Below are 17500 nucleotides of genomic sequence, written 5' to 3' on the forward strand. Positions count from 1 at the left end.
TGCTCTGAAGGATGGGGGAGAGAGGAGAGGGATGAGAGAAAGGGTGTGCGAACATTAGGTTGGACATGAGGGGGGAACGGGAGAGATGAAAGTGGAGGGAGACAACAGTGCCCATAAGAACAGATTGCAATTAGAGGAGACAGCTGTCTTCCTCTGCAGAGACGCCTCTGTAATCTCTAATCCGAATGGTCACCCACACACACACACACACACTCCGTTTTAACACACAATTAGGCACATACTTGTACTGGAACAATCCACCTCTCTCACACACACACACACACACACACACACACACACACACACACACACACACACACACACACCTACCCATACTCACACATTCACCTACCCATACTCACACAGAAAACCACTTTCATGTGCACTTTTATAGTCATCAAAGCCTTGAGTCAAAAATCTTTCAACTTTCCACTTTCTACTGATAAGGATTTTTTCATGTTGACAAAAACTTTGAAGCTATACTTACTAACAATACTACCATTGTTTTGAATTGCTTTGAGTTTCTGTTTTTGTTTTTGTTTCTGTTTCTTGTTTCTTTTGTCAATTTGCCTAATGGCTTTTGCAATAGCATTACCCAGAGGCAATTAAGACATATTTGAATTCTCAGACAGACAAATAGACTTTCAATCTTTCACACTCCCATACCCTACACCCCACTTAGCCCCCCCCACACACACACACACACAAACACACACACACACACACACACACACACACACACACACATACATACACACACTTGTGCGCGCACACACGCTCACTCACACACTCACATATAAAAAAAACATTCATACTCATACAAATTTCTCGGTAAGAAGATATTTGAAGAAAGACTACTGGGTAGCCCGACAAACCAACAACAATCCAGGCACACACGCACAAAAACCACACAAGCAGACCCATAGACACACATACACACACACACCCACACACACACACACATACTCTTTGGACCACAATGACACGGAGTAATTGAGCTGACATACAGTACCTGAAGTATATTAGAGTTAGAGAGAGAGAGACAGAGAGAGAGAGAGAGTGAGAGACAGAGAGAGAGAGAGAGAGTGAGAGACAGAGAGACATAGAGAGAGAGAGAGTGAGAGACATAGAGAGAGAGAGAGAGAGAGAGAGTGAGAGACATAGAGAGAGAGAGTGAGAGACAGGGAGATGAGCCCAGTCGAGCAAATCAAAGCAAAATTAAACGGATTTGCATATTTCAGTGAACGCTGTAAGAAGGCCTTCTAATTATTTCGTCTCAGTTCCTCTCTCTCGCTCTCTATCTCTCTCTCCATTCCTCTGTCTGCACACTGTGCTAGTGTTTCCCTCCGACTCTCTCTTTTCTCTCATTCTTCTTCATCTCTCTCTTTTCTCTCAACTTTTTCTGCCTTTGTATTTGAGTATATTATTCTGCCCTGACTTGTTTATCTTCATCTCTCTCTTAACCTAATTTTCTGCATTTCTGTCGATTTCTCTCTCTCTCTCTCTCTCTCCTTCTCTCTCCTTCACCTCTCAGTATTTCATATTCTGATTATATTCCTCATTATTATTAACACCTTCATTCCCCCTCTGTCTTCCATTGCTTTTCCTTCCTCTTCTATTCTCTTCTCTTCTCTTCTCTTCCTTCCTTATCCCTCTATCCCTCCATCTCCTCCCCCCTGACCTGCTTTGCATTACTATTCCCATCTTCCTTTCTTCTCTTTCTTCTGTCTTAATGACTTTCCCCCCCTTTCAATTCTCCAGTCATGTTTTATATATCTATCATGCTCAGTCAGTCAGTCTTCCCAAAACACCTTGGATTCACTCCCCCCCCCATCTATCTGACTTCCCTCCTCCCTCTCTTCCTCCGTCTTTCTCCTTTTTTTTCTTTTTCAACCTTTCCTGCTCGATAACTTTTTATCTTTCACCTTCAATCACCCCATCCCCCTACCACAAGTGTATGTGATGTGTGTGTGTGTGTGTGTCCCTACCACAAGCCATAAATGTTGAATTGACCCTCCTCTACTCCCTCTCTCCCCCTCCCCATCTTTCTATTTCTCTCTCCTGTTTTCCTCCTCCTCTCCTCCTCTCTTCCTCCCTCTCTCCGTTGTTCTCTGGCTCGGAGGCCTGGCACAGCGCGTGTCTGTGTATATAAAAGGCTGTTATGTGAGCTAGGTGCTAATTGGTTGGTGAGGTTCGTTAATATTCTCCTTGCGAGTCCGCTCATCAGGAACTGAGCGGGGAAACTGATGAGTGTGTGATTTTCCTCCCGAGAGCAAGAGAGAGAGAGAGAGAAAGAGAGAGAGACACAGAGGGAAAAGTAAAGAAAGAAAGAGAGAGAGAGAGAGAGAGAGAAAGAAAGAGAGAGAAAGAGAGGCCGACTAGGGTTGAAAACCTGGTGTAAGGTCAGCTGCAAATGAGGAGAGCCATTTTGAGAATAAGGGAGAAGGAGAAGACAGCTGCAGGGATAGGGAGAGGGAGAGGGAGAGGGAGAGGGAGAGGGACAGACCAGAGATAGAAACGAGGGAGCGAGAGAGAGAAGGGCGAGAGCAGGGGAGATAACGGCCCATAAAGGGCCCCATTGAGGGAGGGAGTGAAAAGGAAGATTATGCTATCATATGGAGAGAAATTATCCTATTGTCCGTTTCCAGTGAACACTGCAGAGTGGGACGAAGGCCATAGACAGAGCATTCCCTTTTTCCCAGATGGATGTACGCAGAAGAGAGGAGAGAGGGGAAGCGGGGATCATATCCCGTCTGTTCTCCTCTCTCTTCCATCCTGCTTCTCCTCTCTCTTTTTCCTCTCTCCCCATCTCTTCTCATCCTCAGTTTGAGTGCTTGTATCTCCCATGTGTTCTCGCGTGCCCTCGCAGAGCAAACACGCATTGATCATCAGCGCCAACACACGCCATCCAACAGCTGCACTCTCACTCTCACTGTGTGTGTGTGTGTGTGTGTGTGTGGGTGTGTGTGTGTGTGTGGAGCTGTTTGTGTGTGTGTGTGTGTGTGTATGTGTGTGGAGCTGTGTGTGTGTGTGTGTGTGTGTGTGTGTGTGTGTGTGTGTGTGTGTGTGTGTGTGTGTGTGTGTGTGTGTGTGTGTGTGTATGTGTGTGGAGCTGTGTGTGTGTGTGTGTGTGTGTGTGTGTATGTGTGTGGAGCTGTGTGTGTGTGTGTGTGTGTGTGTGTGTGTGTGTGTGTGTGTGTGTGTGTGTGTGTGTGTGTGTGTGATCTGTGTGGTGCTGGCAGTGTGCCTCAGTTTACAACTTACAGCTCCCCGTGTTAGCGGAGGAGTCGAGAGATTGAGAGAGAGAACTACTGGAAGAGTAAAAGCTGCCGCAAAGGCAACAGACAAATGGAAAGAAACAGAAACTGCAGAGAGAGAGAGAGAGAGAGGGAGAGGGGGGGAGAGATAGAGAGAGAAAGAGAGAGAGAGAGAGAGTAATAATGAGAGAGGAGAGGAGTATAACCGCCCGATGCTGTTGCGCCCGCTCACCAGAGGTGTGTGCATCCTCTCTCTCTCCCTCTCTCTCCCTCTCTCCCTCTCTCTCTCTCTCTCTCTCCCTCTCTCTCTCTCTCTCTCTCTCACTCCTCACCAGAGGTGTGTGGATCCTTTGCGCTGGTAAATGCGTGTGTTAGCGGGCCTCGGCGTGAGCTTTAATTGTGTCTATAGGCAGAGTTTGACTAGCGAGGCCTCTAATGAGCCCAGCCCAGTTCAGAGGAAGACGTTTGATTAAGTAATGACTGCCGGCTTGGCATAAACACCCAGAGTGAACAAACAACAAGAGATGGAGAGAGAGAGAGAGAGAGAGAGAGAGAGAGAGAGAGAGAGAGAGAGAGAGAGAGAGAGAGAGAGAGAGAGAGAGAGCGAGAGAGGTGGGGGGTTTGGCAGAGGGGTGCCAGCTCAGTCAAGTGACACAGAAGACACACACACACACAGTACCTCTCCATTTCCAGCATCTGCAAGACTTTTACTGAATTTACCATAACATACCAGCAGATACTTACTAGATAAGTACTAACATATCTTCGAAGCAGCAGACAGACAGACACACACACACACACACACACACACACACACACACACACACACACACACACACACACACACAGACACACACACACACACACACACACACACACGCTGCACCAGAAGAAAAAACCCACCCCACCCATTGCCACCTCCCAACTAGTTCAGAGCATCAGTGGAAGCGTTTAATCTAAGATATCAGATGCAATCTGGGCATGAAACGCTCCCAAGCCCTCCGCAGATCTGCCAGTATCCCAGCATCCTTTGCTGCTTCCCTCCCGCCCTCAGGCCTTCTTCTGTCAGGTATATCCGTGGTGTTTTGGATCACTTAGGCATTTAATAAGTACTCTGCGAGCTGGCATGCTTAAGCAGTGGCGGCATCCGTGTTGGAGGGTGTCGGAGAGCGTTAATATTTCCCTCACGCAGCTGACTTAAGCCCCTTAAGTGCTCTGGCAACCCTTAATCCATTGTGGTGCCAATGAAACCCATTAAAAATGTTGATTCAGATGAGAGTTTGGAGGTAGGGAGGGGGGGACTCGGAGTGTGAGAGCAGTGGTCGTGGGGGGGGGGGGGTTGATTTGGATGGGGGGTGTAGAGGGGTAGAGAGTGAAAACTTGGAATGAGGGTTGGGAGATAGGAGACACACCACTGCGACAAATACAAACACATGTGGTGCATGCATACACACGTGACTGCAGACACACACACACACACATCTGCAGACACACACACACACACACACACACATCTGCAGACACACATACAAACACACACACACACACACACATCTGCAGACACACACACACACACACACACACACACACGCCTTCACACTCATTTCACTCCTAGTCTTTTGGGGCCCTGCCATAATGAGAGAACATGGAGCCAAATTAAATGGTATCTGTGTCTACACACAAAAGACAATGACCTGAGACAGGTGGAACGGCTTGTGTTTGGTTTGAGCTCGCCCAGACACAGAACAAGAGGGAAAAAGAAAAAGAAATTTGCAACTAGATTCTCTCCCTCTTTCTCTTTCTTTCTCTTTATTTACCCTCTTTATCCCTTCCTCATACACAATAGGGCACCCACGCACACAAACTAGGACATTCAATTTGTAAGAACACATTCAGTGTCACTGACGCACATATTCACGCACAGCATCTCTCTCTCCCTCTCACTGTCTGTAGCCCCCACACACACATAACCTATTGCATGTAAAGACACACACACACACACACACACATAACCTATTGCATGTAAAGACACACACACACACACACACACACACACACACACACACATAATCTATTGCATGTAAAGACACACACACACACACACACACACACACACACACACACACACACAAACAGAGTCATATATGTGCTGAGCTGTATTATTATCTGACTCTTAAGTGCAGTCTCGTGACCCCTGTGTGAGGCCTCTGTCTTGGTGACGAGAGGCGATGAACTGGTCGATTGTGATTGGTAGCCAAAGGGCTGCGTACCAAAGGGCTCCCACTGTATCCCCCTGCCCAAATGGAGCCGGTGCAGCACAGAGTGTGTGTGTGTGTGTGTATGTGTGTGTATGGAGCCGGTGCAGCCTCTGACCAACCGCCTGTTTGGGCCTCTGAAAGGCGGCCATTGTTGACTCCTCTATGACCCCCCCCCCCAACCTTCACAAAGATAACAAAAATGTAGAACATGCATCTGGAAGCCCTCTCGCCCTCTCTCTCTCTCTCTCTCTCTCTTTTCTCTCTCACATGCCAGCACACACACACACACACACACACACACACACACACACACACACAAACACACTCTTGATGGGAGGACAGGGTTATATAAACAGGAGGCAGACAGAGGGACCGAGTGCTGACCGTGACCCGAGCTGGGACTACTGGGGTGCAAGGGGCAGAGGAGAAGAAGAGAAGACAAGGAGGAGGACCAGGAGAGAGGATCAAGTGAAGGAGCGACTGAGGAGAGGAGAGCAACCCTCCGCTGAGACACTGGGCCATCACCTGGGCACTTAGAGAGGGAGAACACGTGGATCGAAAGGCTCAAATCCATAGCGAAAGACGAGGACAACCAAGGCGATTGGAGGGCAGCAATACGGGCCTCCGACTCCGCGCGACGCAGTGGCTAGCGAGACGGATCGGAAACTTCCCGGTTGTTTTGCCTGGAGTGCTGCTGCTGCTGATAGACTGACGCCGAGCTACCGCAAGGCCTCGCCATTTCCTGCAGCTGTATTGCAGTGCGACTTGGGGAGAGAGACAGGCACAGCCTGCCCCCCGCCCCCCCGAAACCCCCGCCGCCCCGCAGGCCACTGCTGCCTCCCTCCACCTTACAAGCTCCCCCTGACACTACGGATATTAGGCCTGACAATCAACGCTGCACGCCCAGGACGACTGCAGGGCTTTGAGCTTGTGTGTGTGTGTTAGAGTGTGAGCCTCTGTGTGTGTGTGTGTTAGAGTGCGAGCCTCTGTGTGTGTGTGTGTGTGTGTGTGTGTGTGTGTGTGTGTGTGTGTGTGTGGCCTGGGCAGTGCTCGGCAGAGCGAGGCGAGGGTGTGATATGCGATGTGATCGGCGCGTTGGCAGGGGCTCAGCACGGACGGGGGACGTGACATGGCAAAGCTTCTTGCGCTCACACTCGCGCTCCACCGCAGAGAGGCTTTGGGGCGGCTGTGCCCAGATAAAGGGAGCAACTGATTCATTCATTCGGGTGTAGCTTAGCGGGGGATTGGGCCTTGTCATCTCTGTTATTACCTGGTAATAATCGACATCTGGACGCGTTATAACCCTGGGATTAAGGTGCCGCGTGGTGCAATCCGTTTGCTCGGTTGAGCAGTGTCACTCCCCCAGTGTGAGGAAAATGCATTAGCTGTGTGAACCTTTGTCCCTGTGTTGGCACGCCATTAAAAGGCTATCGGTGTGCCACGTTATTTACTGCTGTGCCGATGAATACTCCATCGTTAAAACGGAGTTGTGTGTTGTGTTGTGTGTTGTGAGTGTGTTTGTGAACTGCTTTTGAGGAGAGCACAGTAAGTCTTCCTAGCTCATAGAATTGTGTGCCATCATAATTTGAGTTTTTTGTTTGTGCGCGGAGGGAAGGCGGGTGAGAGAAGACATCAGGAATCATTTAGAGCGATCTGAAATGTATCTGGCGAGGTAGGGGGGCGCACAGGGGGTATCTTCTGTGGGACCGTTTTGCACAGGCGCCGCGGTGTCGCCGTGGTAACGTGATTGCACCATTCGGAGGGAGTGCTCGCCTCAGCCATATTGGTCTTCTGGGGGGGCAAATCACAGCATTTCAGCAAATTGTTTTGCCGCACAGTAGCTGGTTGAGGCAGTGGCGGCGGGATTAACACAGTAACGCAGTGTGTTCAGTCACCTGCGGGGCAGAGGCAGGGGTAGGGGTAGGGGTAGTGTTTTGCGTCGGGTTCGGGGGGGGGGGGTTGATGGTTTGGAAGGGGGTGGGGGATTGGTTTGAGCGAGGACGCGGGGGAACACAGCGCGGGTGGGGGTTGGTTTGAGCGAGGACGCGGGGGGAACACAGCGCGGTTCTGTTCCGGGACTTTCGGGGAGCCAGAGAGCAGTGCGGCCCGCAGTCGTCAGGGCCCCGGACACACAGAGGAGTCATTGATCGCCAGTCGGGACTCAATACACAATGAGGCAGAGCCGGCGATCTCGCCCCCCTCACCCTCGCCCTCGCAGCCTCCTCCTCCGCCCCACCATGCTCTCCCTCTGTCTGTGCTCACTGCTGCTGCTCAGCCTCGTCTGTAAGTCCAACACACACACACACACACACACACACACACACATACACACACACACAAAACACACACACAAAACACACACACACACACACACAGACATATATAACCTGACAACTATTGTCATAAATCTGTCTTATCCTCATTCATCCTTAATGGCTGCCATGTCATGGTCATGTGTGCACTCTATACCAGCGCCTCTCTCTCATCATCTATCTCTTTCTCTCCACCTTTTTCTTTCTCTCCGTCTCTCCATCTGTCCATTCTCTGCCTCTCCGGAAACTTTTTTATTTTCACAAGGCCTCCTCTTTTTTTTCCTCCCCTGCTTTTTCTTTCTTTATGTTTGACTTTCACTCTTTCTCTGTCTCCACTCACTTTCTCGCTCCCTTTCGTGTTCTCTCGCATCCCTCTCCCTGTGTGAGATAATTTATGGGAAGAGGTGAAGGGATGGAGAGAGAGAGAGAGAGAGAGAGAGAGAGAAGAGAGGAGTGGGGGAAAGGAGGAGGATGAGGAGGAGGAGGAGGGGGCGGCAGCAAAGGACAGTGAGAGCCGGGGAGCGAGAGGCAAACGATGAAGGGAGGGGATGAAAAGTGCTATGAAGGGAGATATGGAAAGATTGAGTGGCGACTGGAGAGAGGGAGAGCGTGGCAGGAGGGATAGAAGGATAGAGAAAGTAATGAGGGAGAGAAAGGTTACAAAGGCAGAAGGCTGGGAACATGTAGCGGAGGGACTGCAGCCACTGAGGAGGCTTCAGTGGTGGAAGGGTTTGAAAACCGAGACACAAGGAGTGGAGGGTTAGAGAACCGAGACGCAAGGACTGGAGAGTTAGAGAACCGCTTCTGTGGGGTTTTCAGTGCGAATTCTTAATGTGGCATTAAAATGTGCGCTCCAGTTTGGGGAGTAGTGAATGATTACCCAGCACCAGGAGAGCCAGTGTAGGGGATAAAAAACTGTCTCAGATGAACTGAGAGAGAGGGAGAGGGAGAGGGAGAGGGAGAGAGAGAGTCCATGGGGACCCAGAATATAAGGAGGCAGCGGGGAGAAAGAAACCAAGAGAATAAAAGCAACAGAACTCTGACTGCTCCAGACTCAAGTATTGTATATAGAAACAGAGGTAGGTGGAGGAACCCTGGGAATGGTTGCACACAGTAATATATATATAGCCTCTTTTCTGATAAAACCATCTGATTATGGAAATGGAGCTGAATGTGTTTGAATAGCTCAGGCTTTAAAAAAAATGTCAATCTATTTGAGCAGCTCTTGTTTCAGCTGTGTCGTTTCTTTCCACATTCACATGGGGACTGAATATGTATTTAAACATTTCCCAGCCACAAAGAGCCATTCTGTTGTTGGGGGGGGGGGGGGGGGGGGGGGGGGGGGGGGCACAGGCTATGAATTACAATGGAGAAGGGAGAGAGGGTGGGTGCAACACAGAGGGTCTTTAGCCTTGGCACTGTGCTCCGTTATGTAATTCTTGCCAATAAAGCATTTCTGCCTTTGAATGTGAGAGGGGGGAGGCCAAAGAGGAGGGATGGCTGCCAGGTACTGGGGGAGCGAGAGGGAGGGGGGGGGATTTGGGGTGCAGGGGTCTGGGACACAACATTGGCCTGGCTCTCGCTGGCGGTGTAATTGCCCTGTAAATTTTCCTTAAGCCTCCTTTGTCGCACGCGGCAGCAATTGTCACCCCCCGTGTACCGATATGACTGCACTCGGGGAACGAGGGCAAGAGCCACCCTGTGCTGTGAAAGAGGGGGAAAAAGGCAGAAGGTACTGAGAAAAAAATAAAATCAAAATGGTGATTGACTTCACATTGCGGACTGAGGGAACGGAGGAATGGAGATTAATGCTGATGAAGGGTAATGAAAGGAGCGCGTAAGTGTGGGGAATGGCAGAGCAGAAGAGGAGAAGGAATGAGGGAGCTGGGAAAAGAGGAGCGCGATGAGGAGCGAGAGATAGAGAGAGAGAGAGAGAGAGAGAGAGAGAGAGACCGCTTGAGAGGGTGATTTGATTGAAATATGGTGATGGAACAGAGGGACAGTCAGTACCTGAAGGTCAAGAGAAAGAGAAAGGGAGCGAGAGTGGGAGAGAGCAAGATGAAGAGGAGGGCAGCCTGCCATGGGAGAAAGAGAGAGAGAGAGAGAGAAAGAGAGAGGGAGAGATAGAGAGAGATAGAGAGAGGGAGGGAGAGGGAGGGAGTAGGCATGAGATGAATTGGGAAAGAGGGTGAACAGATGCTGGAATAGATGACAGTAATGAAAACATAAACATCATGAATAGTAGATTAAAAGTGATTGTGCCATTGTGGGACTACTGGAGGACAGAAACCACGGCAGTGGTGTGAGGAAGAGAACGTGAAAGAGGAGAACAGGGACAGAATTACAGGAACAAAGAACGAGAGGAAAGAGACGACATCCTGTCTCCTTTTTTCCCGCCTTCGCTTTTTTTCCGTCGTGTTCTCTTCCTTTTCTTTTACAGCTGTTACAGTCCCTTCTCCTTCTCTTTCTCTATCTCTCTCTCTCTCTCTCTCTCACCCCCTCTCCACTTGGACAAAAACAGGATGATTATACTGCAAGCCTGAGCTGCAGAACAAATCACATTTAGAGAGAGAGAGGGAAAGAGAGGGAAGGACAGAGAGAGAGAGATCGAAATAAACAGGGCTGCCATCTGAAATAACCAGAACTGGGGATTCGGGAGAGAGAGAGAGAAACCACACAGCAGAATGAAATCTAAAAATCGAAAGGCACTACAGTAAGAGAGGTATAGTAGTCAAAGGTATGGAGAAACAAAATGGGGGACGATGGCCCAGCGCTGTTATGAAAGGGGCTGTGGGATGGATGGGGAGAAAGAAAGAGAAAGAAGAGAGTGGCGTGGAACAGAGGTGTGAGGAAAAATAAGGGATTAGGGGAGAAGGAGCGATGGAGGAGCGAATGTGAAGGTGTGAAAGGAGGAGGTGGGGGGGGGGGTAAGATTAGAGGAGAGTAGGATGTGGTGGAGTGGGGGAGAAGTTTTTTGGAAGAATAGAAAGCGCTGGAAAGACAGCAAGCGAGTAAAGAACCGAATGAGTGCCGGGAATGGATGGAACCGGGATGATGGAGAGAATTGGGAGTGGAAGTGAAAAAAGGGATAGGGAACAGCAGAAGTGACAGATAGAGGTAATGAGGAAAAGATGAAGAGAGATTTGTAAAGGATTATGTATTATTTATAGTCAAAGCTCTTTTTGACTGGATTTGATTGGCAGAGAGCAAGATTCCTTGGAGAGATTGCGTTTTAAATTTAGAGCTGAGAAAGAAGAGAAGGAGAGAGGCAGAGGTAGAGAGAGAGAGAGAGAGAGAGAGAGAGAGAGAGAAATCTCAGGATGTCAGCTTTTCTACTGAAGTTTCTCCTTCAGCATAACTCCCTGATTAACCTGCGGCTGATGTTCTGACTGATATGACAATAAACACCAAACATGCACGCACACAAACACACACACACACACACACAGACTGCATAAACACATGAGAGAGGGCCACACACACATGCAGGCTGGTGGGTGGGCTGAGTGAATTGGATTATGGAGGGAGGAGGCCAAGAGAGGGAGATAGGGAAAGGAAATGGGATGAGGGGAAATGATTCTGAGAGCAAGGGGAGACAAGAAGGTCAGACACACTAATAGAGCCTATACGAAGAGAGATAGGGAGCGAGCGAGGGAAGGAAAGGGAGAGAGAAGAAGAAGAGAGAGTGATGCAATTTCTTTGGCACTTTGGATACATCTGGCTAAAAATATATGGATTCATTGGACATGATCTTCTTGCGTGTGTGTGTGTGTGTGTGTGTTTTGCCGTGGAGTTTTGGGGCGGTAATTCAGCGCACTAATCCCGAGCGCCAAAGCGTTGACGTAGATTTAGTATGGCTCGCGAGTCCTCGCGGTGCACCTGGCTTCTGCCCAGCCCTTTAATTCACGCGCTCTCCATCTCCTATAACTCAGCGTGGCCTCGGCGGGGCCATTAGAGCACTGCGATATAGCCAGTGTATTTATTTGTGTATTTTATTTATTTATTTCTGTATTTGAAAATGATAGCCCTTGTCTTCAGCGGAAAGTCTTTGCAAATAAAGAATATCGTTCAGATCCTCAAGGCGTTTGAGGGGGTTTCCTTTAATTACATACCGCCCTCACCTGGATATACGATGAACTGTCAATACCCACAGCGGTTTTTTTCGTTGTCCCTTTTTATCCGCGGCTTATTTCATGCTGCCGGTGGCCTACAGCAGTTCAGCACTGACTGCCCTCTCGCTTAATCTAATTTGAGGCTTGTTTAGAATTTATTAGGCCATACTAGGGTTTTAATATGGGCTAGATTAATCTTTTTTACTAGAAGCTTTTTTCTCGTTTGCTCCATTGATACCTGGGAAGGCCTCGCCGTAAAACACCAAGGCCTGTAGTGCGGATGTGAATCTTCAACGAAAACAGCTGAGCACCTGTATCAGAACATCCATCGTTATCCTGTGTTTTCCACAGCTGTGATGGCGGCCCTGAGCGCCGCAGTCCCCACAGGCTTCCGGTTCGACGCGCTCCTCCACATGCCCATAAAGATTTGGCAGGAGCAGCGCTTGGGTCGGATGAGCGTCACTCCGCCTGTCCTTTTTGTTCGCGATGTTGTCGCCGTCTCCCGCTCAGCGTGCTAATTTCCGTGAAGAGCCAACAGCTGCTCAAAGCCTCGCGCATAACGGACGCTCAATTAGTGTTATTTAGTTTCAGCTCGCAATTCATTTAGCTTTGTCTGGAATTTGACGCACTTTTGTTTTCAAAGCCGAACACTCTGTCGGATTTCATAAGTCTTTTAATTACCATCAGACGCTTTGTTGACTTTCTTTTGATATAATATGTAGTCAGGTTATTACTCTTAGTCATTAGAATTTGAACAATGGCGACAACGTCCGTGGGTGCTACAGTGGTGACTAATAGTAGTTATTAGAGTACAAATTAAGGAGCCGACTTCTTTGATATGAATCTTAATATTGACGTGGCAACTCCAAGTAATGATCTCGCAGTTCCTACAGAATAATTAAGGATGTTCTCTCCTGAATTGAACATTGTAATCTGAATTAAATGCCTTTTGTCCCATAATATAGCTGCGTTTTGCAGCCTTGCCATAGCCTACTTCTGAGTTCATTATTGGGCCTGACAGAAGCCTAAATAAAGGGAGACAGAGGTGTTGATATAGTCAAACACTTTGTTCTCCTGACATCTCGGGTGAACTTTTTATTCTTTCTCTTTCTCTTTTTCACTGACAGCAATTAAGTGTACTTGACATTGTACATTCTTTTAAAAGAAAACATTCTCTATCAACACCACAGTATGCCTAACGAGTAGAGCCTGAAAATGCACCACATGTAGTGTGATGCCGAGTAGCTCCTACGGTGTTTATTATTTCCTGCTTTTGCTGTGTATGCACATCCCCACGGCGCACCTCTCGCACAGCATGAGCGCAGGCATACTCCCTCTCCTCTTCTTCCTTTCCCTGCTGCTTCTGCCTCGGTAGTATGAGTTTGTTTTTCTGGGCCGCTTTCTTCTCCGCGCTCTTGAGCAAGCAAGCAATCTGCTGTAAATTTAGCAGCTCCTCGGCAGATTAACGGAAACAACGATGACGTCATCGCTCCTAGTCAATGGAATGAGTCATACTCGATAAGAGCGAGAGGGGATGAGTGGGAAAGCTGAGAGACAGAGAAACAGAAAGAGACGGTGAGAAAAACAAGGGAGGGATACAGAGAGGCACTGAGAGGTATGGGGAGACAACAAGAGTAATGAAAGCCGAAGATGAGAGTTTGGGGGCAGTGGTATAAAGACAAAAAACACGAGAGAAGAGAGAGAAAACTAGAGAGAAAATGAGGTAGATAGGCCATAGAGAGCGCTAACAAGCGTGAGACGAAAAAAGTGTGTTTCTGTCGTGTAATTGGGTTCTCGCGCTGATAGCCGCGCGCGGTGTAAATATGAAAAGGCCAGTCGGTGCGCTGCCCTGTGAGCTGACGGACGGTGGACTCAGGTGTCGGCTGCGATAATGATTTACTCTAGCTCGCAGTCTATCTGTTCTCGTCACGCAATTAGACCATCGCACCGAGAGAAGTCAAGAGGGCAGACAGAGGGGAAAAAACACAACAAGAGATCTGAGAAGCACCAGAGAGATGGACAACGCCATTAGCACTGCTAAGATCAATTGATAGAATGCTGGAGAAAGTATCTCCAACGTTCGCCTCAGAGTCGGTTGCATTAGGGAACTGGTCCCCAAGCAGGGGTGTGATAGACCACAGATCTAGGTCATGTGTTCCGATATCTGTGAAAAATGTAAATGTATAACGTTCATAAACAAACAACATGTATTCACTTTGATGCCAAGGGAATGTTGCTGAACAAACAATGTACAATGTTTGCTGTATCTTTCATCTTGTCACCGCAGTCATCCCGCATAATGTTTATGTGGCCATGGCACTGGATAAAAGCGACTGTTAAATGAACGCAAATGGTCTGAAATTGCTCTGAGTTGGCAGTGCGTTTCTCAAGTGTGTCTCTTTGCCAAGCTGTCTAAAGTGGTGAAGAGTGCAAATCTTTATGCTCAAGAGTGAACACAGAGACAGTTTAGAGTCAAGTAACTCCCACGGATGAATGTCTGTCAACGTCTGTCTGAGCACCAGCCATCACTCATTTCTTTAATACACCTTAAAGTCATGACACAGATACGGAGAGGACTAGTCACCGGATGACTGCAGTTTTTGGAGTGGTGGTCAAACGGCTAATGCAATTACCTGGAACTGTTCATATTTATGGGCAGTAATGGGCAATTGGAGCTAATTTATCACCCACTCTGTTCATTTTACACTGGGAAGTCTTCAGCCTTTATCGAACACTGACTGATGCACTCTGTCTCTCATCTCGTCTCCTTGTCTGTCGTTCTCAACTTTCACTGGGATGTCTGTAGAATGACGAAAGCAATGGCATCATCCATAGCACGGTGATGTAATTCTCTCTCTCTCTCTCTCTCTGTCTCTCGCAGCGCGCGGCCAGGCGGTGCAGGCGGAGAATGTGACGGTGCAGGAGGGCGGCACGGCCCAGATCTCCTGCCGCCTGCAGAACTACGACGGCTCCATCGTGGTCATCCAGAACCCGCGCAGGCAAACGCTCTTCTTCAACGGCACCCGAGGTGAGGCCTCACCCAGCACACACACACACCCTCTCTCTCCATCAGCAGACCCCAACACCCCCCGCCCCCACCCCCCCATTGCCCTCACCTCCCTGTCCCAGACCGCCCTCAGGTAGCACCCGTCCTCTGCGCCCGGTTTCTTATCTTAATCCAACCGTAATGGTAAACTGAGCACCGAGGGCCCCCGACAGATAGAGAGAAGAATCAGTGAAGGGAGAAATCGGAAGCGATCACACCCCGGCAGACACGGAGAACAAAAGTGTGTGAGAGAGAGAGAGAGAGAGAGAGAGAGAGAGAGAGAGAGAGAGAGAAATAGAATGTGCTGGAGAGAAATTGACAGAGACCCAAATGCGCTCGAAGATGAGCAGTGAATGACTAATATCGGCCTTCTCTCCAGACACAATCAAGGGGGTTCATTTAGGAGCCCGGACCAATAGCTCTCACTTTGCTGCCCGTTAATATCCAGGTATTGCTTTCAGATTGGGCTGAAGCCCTGACCTGCCGTCTGTATGCAAGCAGGCACTGCTCTCAATGTTCGTACAAGACTCCGAATTAGGTTCTCAACTGGCTCACTAACTGAAGCTGATAAGCTGCCTTTTAGTGGACCAGTGAGCTGAAGTATCCCCTTTAGACTTGTAAGAGCGAGGCAGGCCTGCCTAGGACAACATTCCCCTCCACCGCTGCCACCGCCGCCATCGCCAACGCTCATGTTCAGAATTCCCGAGCCTGGCCTGGCCAAGTCGGCTCCATGCAAACGAGGCGTGGAGAAAGGTGAAACAGGATATCGGACAAAGCCGTGACATTTAGTTGCCATTTAGTGGGAGTGGAGCCATTCATCTTCTCTGGTGGAGAGTCTCATGTTCCCACTGTAGAGCCATACCACAAAAGACAGAAACCCTTTCTTCTTTTCTCACATGTAGACACACATGTGGGCATGCACACACACACACACACACATACACACATACACACACACACACACCCACACACACATACACACACCCACACACACACACATACACACACACACACGCACACACATACACACACACCCACACATACACACACCCACACACACATACACACACACACACACACACATACACACACGCATGCACGCACGCACACACACACATACACCCACATGCACACACACACACACACACACACACACACACACGCACACACACACATACACCCACATGCACGCGCACACACACACACACACACACACACACACACACACACACACACATGCACGCACGCACACACACACATACACCCACATGCACGCACACACACACAGCGATGAGATAGTAAGTGCTTACAGATACAGGCGTAGACCCAGGCGCCGTGTTCACATCATTTGGGGCCATAAACACATTCTCCTTTATTACTTGCGCCATCTTTGATGTGGTGAGCATTGTGCGAGGTGTGTTTCATTCCACCATTGTTGGCGAGAGCTTTTCATCAAGTGCTGTGGCACAAAAAGACATCAGGCAAAATGGGGAAATAAAACGACTTCCTCTGGCCAGCAGTCGATAAAGGGTACGTTTGGGTACTTATATCAGACAAAAACCATTGGGCCTCTGTCACAGTCTGGCTGCTATTATCATTATTTGTTATTATTATTATTTTCTTGCCTGTCGATTTCCTCCCGTTCTTCCGCCACAAAGGGAAGAGTTATTCTCCACTCACTCTTCTTCTGTCCTCTCTTGTCTATTCTCTGCGTCTGTGGTTCTCCCTTTCTCTCTTCGTCTCTTCTTCCCTATCTCTCCCTCTCTCTCCTTCTCCTGTTTTTTATCTCTCTCTCTCTCTCTCTATCTCTGTTCTTCCCTCGTTTTCTTTGGACAGTGTCAACAGGCAGGCCTCGGTCAGCAGTTTTGTGGACGTGCTGTGGTTGTTGTGGTTGTTGTTGTGGTTTAACCCTCCCTCGCCCTTTTGTTCTTTCTCTCCGCCTTCCTCACTACTTATCTCTCACTCTCGCACACTCCTTCTGTATTCCCCCCCCCCTTTTCCTCTGTGCTTTTTGACTCTGGATTCTCTCCATCTCTTCACTTACTCCCTTGTTCCCTTCATCTGACGCTTCCTACCCTCTGCCTTTCTTTCTTTTGCTCCATGGCATCATCATCTATCTCTTCTTCTTCGCCCCTCGCCATCCCATGTGCCCTTTTATATTTCTCATCTCTCCCTCCATTTGTTCTTCGTTGCGTTTCATCATCTGTCTCTCTGTTCTGTCCATTTCTTTATCCCCCCATCCATCCATCCTTCCATTTTCCCTCCCTTCCTTTCCCTTCATTACTCCCCTACCCTTCCACCTTTTCACATTCCCCCATTCTGTCCATCATCTTATCCCTCTAATCCACCCAATCCCTCTCTCCATCCATCCTGTTTTCCCCTGTGCCCTCTTTCTTTCTCTCTCTCTCTCTCTTTGTCTCTCTCTGTCTCTCAGCTCTGAAAGATGACCGTTTCCAGATGGTGCTGTTCACGCCGCGGCTGGTCCGCATCACCCTGACCAACGTGAGCGTGACGG

At 48.9% G+C, this 17500-nt stretch overlaps 1 protein-coding gene across 2 annotated transcripts in view; it reads left to right on the forward strand.

The window, feature by feature from the left end:
- Window positions 1-17500, forward strand: part of cadm4 (cell adhesion molecule 4) — a 121890-nt gene that overhangs the window by 83007 nt on the left and 21383 nt on the right. For both annotated transcript variants that reach the window (XM_012818043.3, XM_031577049.2), the window contains exons 2-3: window positions 14821-14967; window positions 17420-17500. The exon at window positions 17420-17500 is cut by the window's right edge and continues 207 nt beyond it. In XM_012818043.3, coding sequence (XP_012673497.1) covers window positions 14821-14967; window positions 17420-17500 — 228 coding nt within the window. The remainder of the gene's footprint in view (window positions 1-14820; window positions 14968-17419) is intronic.

Source organism: Clupea harengus, chromosome 11 (assembly GCF_900700415.2).
Source record: "Clupea harengus chromosome 11, Ch_v2.0.2, whole genome shotgun sequence".
In the NCBI taxonomy this organism is placed as follows: Eukaryota; Metazoa; Chordata; class Actinopteri; order Clupeiformes; family Clupeidae; genus Clupea; species Clupea harengus.